The sequence below is a fragment of the Melampsora larici-populina genome (genome assembly GCF_000204055.1).
Source record: "Melampsora larici-populina 98AG31 unplaced genomic scaffold MELLAscaffold_74, whole genome shotgun sequence".
Classification (NCBI taxonomy): domain Eukaryota; kingdom Fungi; phylum Basidiomycota; class Pucciniomycetes; order Pucciniales; family Melampsoraceae; genus Melampsora; species Melampsora laricis-populina.
The window spans coordinates 377,413-379,097 of NW_006768838.1; the positions used below are offsets into that span (position 1 = coordinate 377,413).

Genomic DNA, 1,685 nt, shown 5'->3' on the forward strand with positions numbered 1-1,685 from the left:
TATCCATCATGTTCTGTGCTGTGGACTGTAGATCACTGGTCTTTTGCACAGCGGCGTCTTGCGCGTTCTTTGCAGCGTCACCGACTTGTTCTGTCAACGGCTTGGATGAAGTTTGCTCATCCACTTTTTGTTCAGCTGATGCCACAAGACTGAAAACTTGGGTCAGCCTCATATATGTGCAAGTATCAGGAGAAATTTCGACTTACTTTTGGGCTTGACCAATGGCACTCGCCGCCAAGTTTCGTGCCTTGTCTACATATGACTCTTGACCGGCGGCACTGTCAGTCTTGCTTTCAGCTTCTGATTTCAAGTCCTTTGCTTTGTCTTTAGCATCTTCTGCTGCTCCTTCAGCTTTCGACTGTCCAGCAGCAACATAACTAAGAATTGGAAGAAAGCTTATGTCAAACGCAATGCTTTTTCAAATGATACAAGGACTCAAATCAAGCCTCACCTCTTAACCGTCCCTAGTGCCTCTCCCGTAAGGTCGCGAGCCTGGTTGACGAGTCCACCGAGAGTCTGCCCACCAGTCGCGTTGTCTGCCTCCGATACTGCCTTGTCTTTCGTTTCGGCCGCCTTAGTTTGCGCAAGACCGGCAGTCTCTTTGACGTATTGAATTGTATTCGATGCTAGAGCTGTAGCCTGCTCGATTAGGCTCTGAAAAATATCAAGTAGCAAAATGAGTCGCATGCATAGAACACAGCAGAAAATGAGAACTTACATTTCCGTGTGCCTTTGCGGTGTCTGCTGCGTCACCAGCTTTAGATTTGGCTTCATCGGTAAGCTCTTGGGTCTATTGCAGAGAGCCTCAGTCAAATGCAACTCAAAGTAGACATCATACACATGACGATCCGTTAAGCTTGTCGCTCACCTTGTCTTTCGCTGAGGAAACGTTGCTCTCAGCGGTCTCTTTTGCTGAGGCAGCCTGATCACTTGCTTTGTCTTTGGCTGAGTTGGCTTGGTCGCCCGCTTTGTCCTTTGCAGAACTGGCTTCGTTTTTGGCTTTGTCGACTGTACTTGAACCGGAGTCAGTAGCTTCCTGTCCTTTCTTCTGAGCGACACCAGCAGTTTCCTTTGCTGCATCAACCGCGTCAGAAGCTAAAGAAGCGGCCCGGTTGTAAAGGTCCTATAGTTTGGTACGAAAGTTCAAGTAGGAAGAATTCAATTTCGGCCCGAAAGGTTTGGAAGTTAGAAGAGAAAGGAGATTGGGTGATCTCTATCAATAATCAATCTAACGTACTTTTCCAGATTCTTGGGCCTGGTCACTAGCTTGACCTGCTTTCTTTTGAGCATCTTTCGATACATTGTTGGCCTATAGACGTAAAGTAGAACATCAAAGCGATGTTAATAATTCTTGATAGGTGTCTCTGTGGGGTCAACACGAGATAAAGTGAAAGATCCAACCATATCCCCAGCTTTGTCTGAAGTGTTTGTAGGCATGATGTTTGAGATAAGAAGTTAAGGAAGTATTGGGTGGTTTGAATTGAGGTGAGGTAAGTAAAAGTGTGTGAGGACTGAGATGAAGACGATGGAGAGTAAGGATGGAAATAAGTAGTCGGCTGATTGGCTTTGAAAGGGGAAGAAAGGTGAAGTCTTTTGTAATGTTCTTTATCAATAATTTCCTTTCTTGAATCTCAACTCTCAAACCGGTTTTGCGTCATGACCACCGGCTTTGGTCGATTGCCAAA

General features: G+C 45.8%; 1 protein-coding gene across 1 annotated transcript; it reads right to left on the bottom strand.

Annotated features, from left to right (window-relative positions):
* MELLADRAFT_79538 (uncharacterized protein) lies at positions 1-1,670 on the bottom strand (the record flags this gene model as incomplete). The annotated part of the gene is made up of 7 exons (XM_007417504.1): positions 1-149; positions 207-377; positions 452-654; positions 719-790; positions 869-1,123; positions 1,238-1,309; positions 1,402-1,670. Coding segments are annotated over 7 exons (957 nt in total), but the record flags the coding sequence as incomplete, so codon positions are not given.
* Between the last annotated feature and the right edge of the window lie 15 nt (positions 1,671-1,685).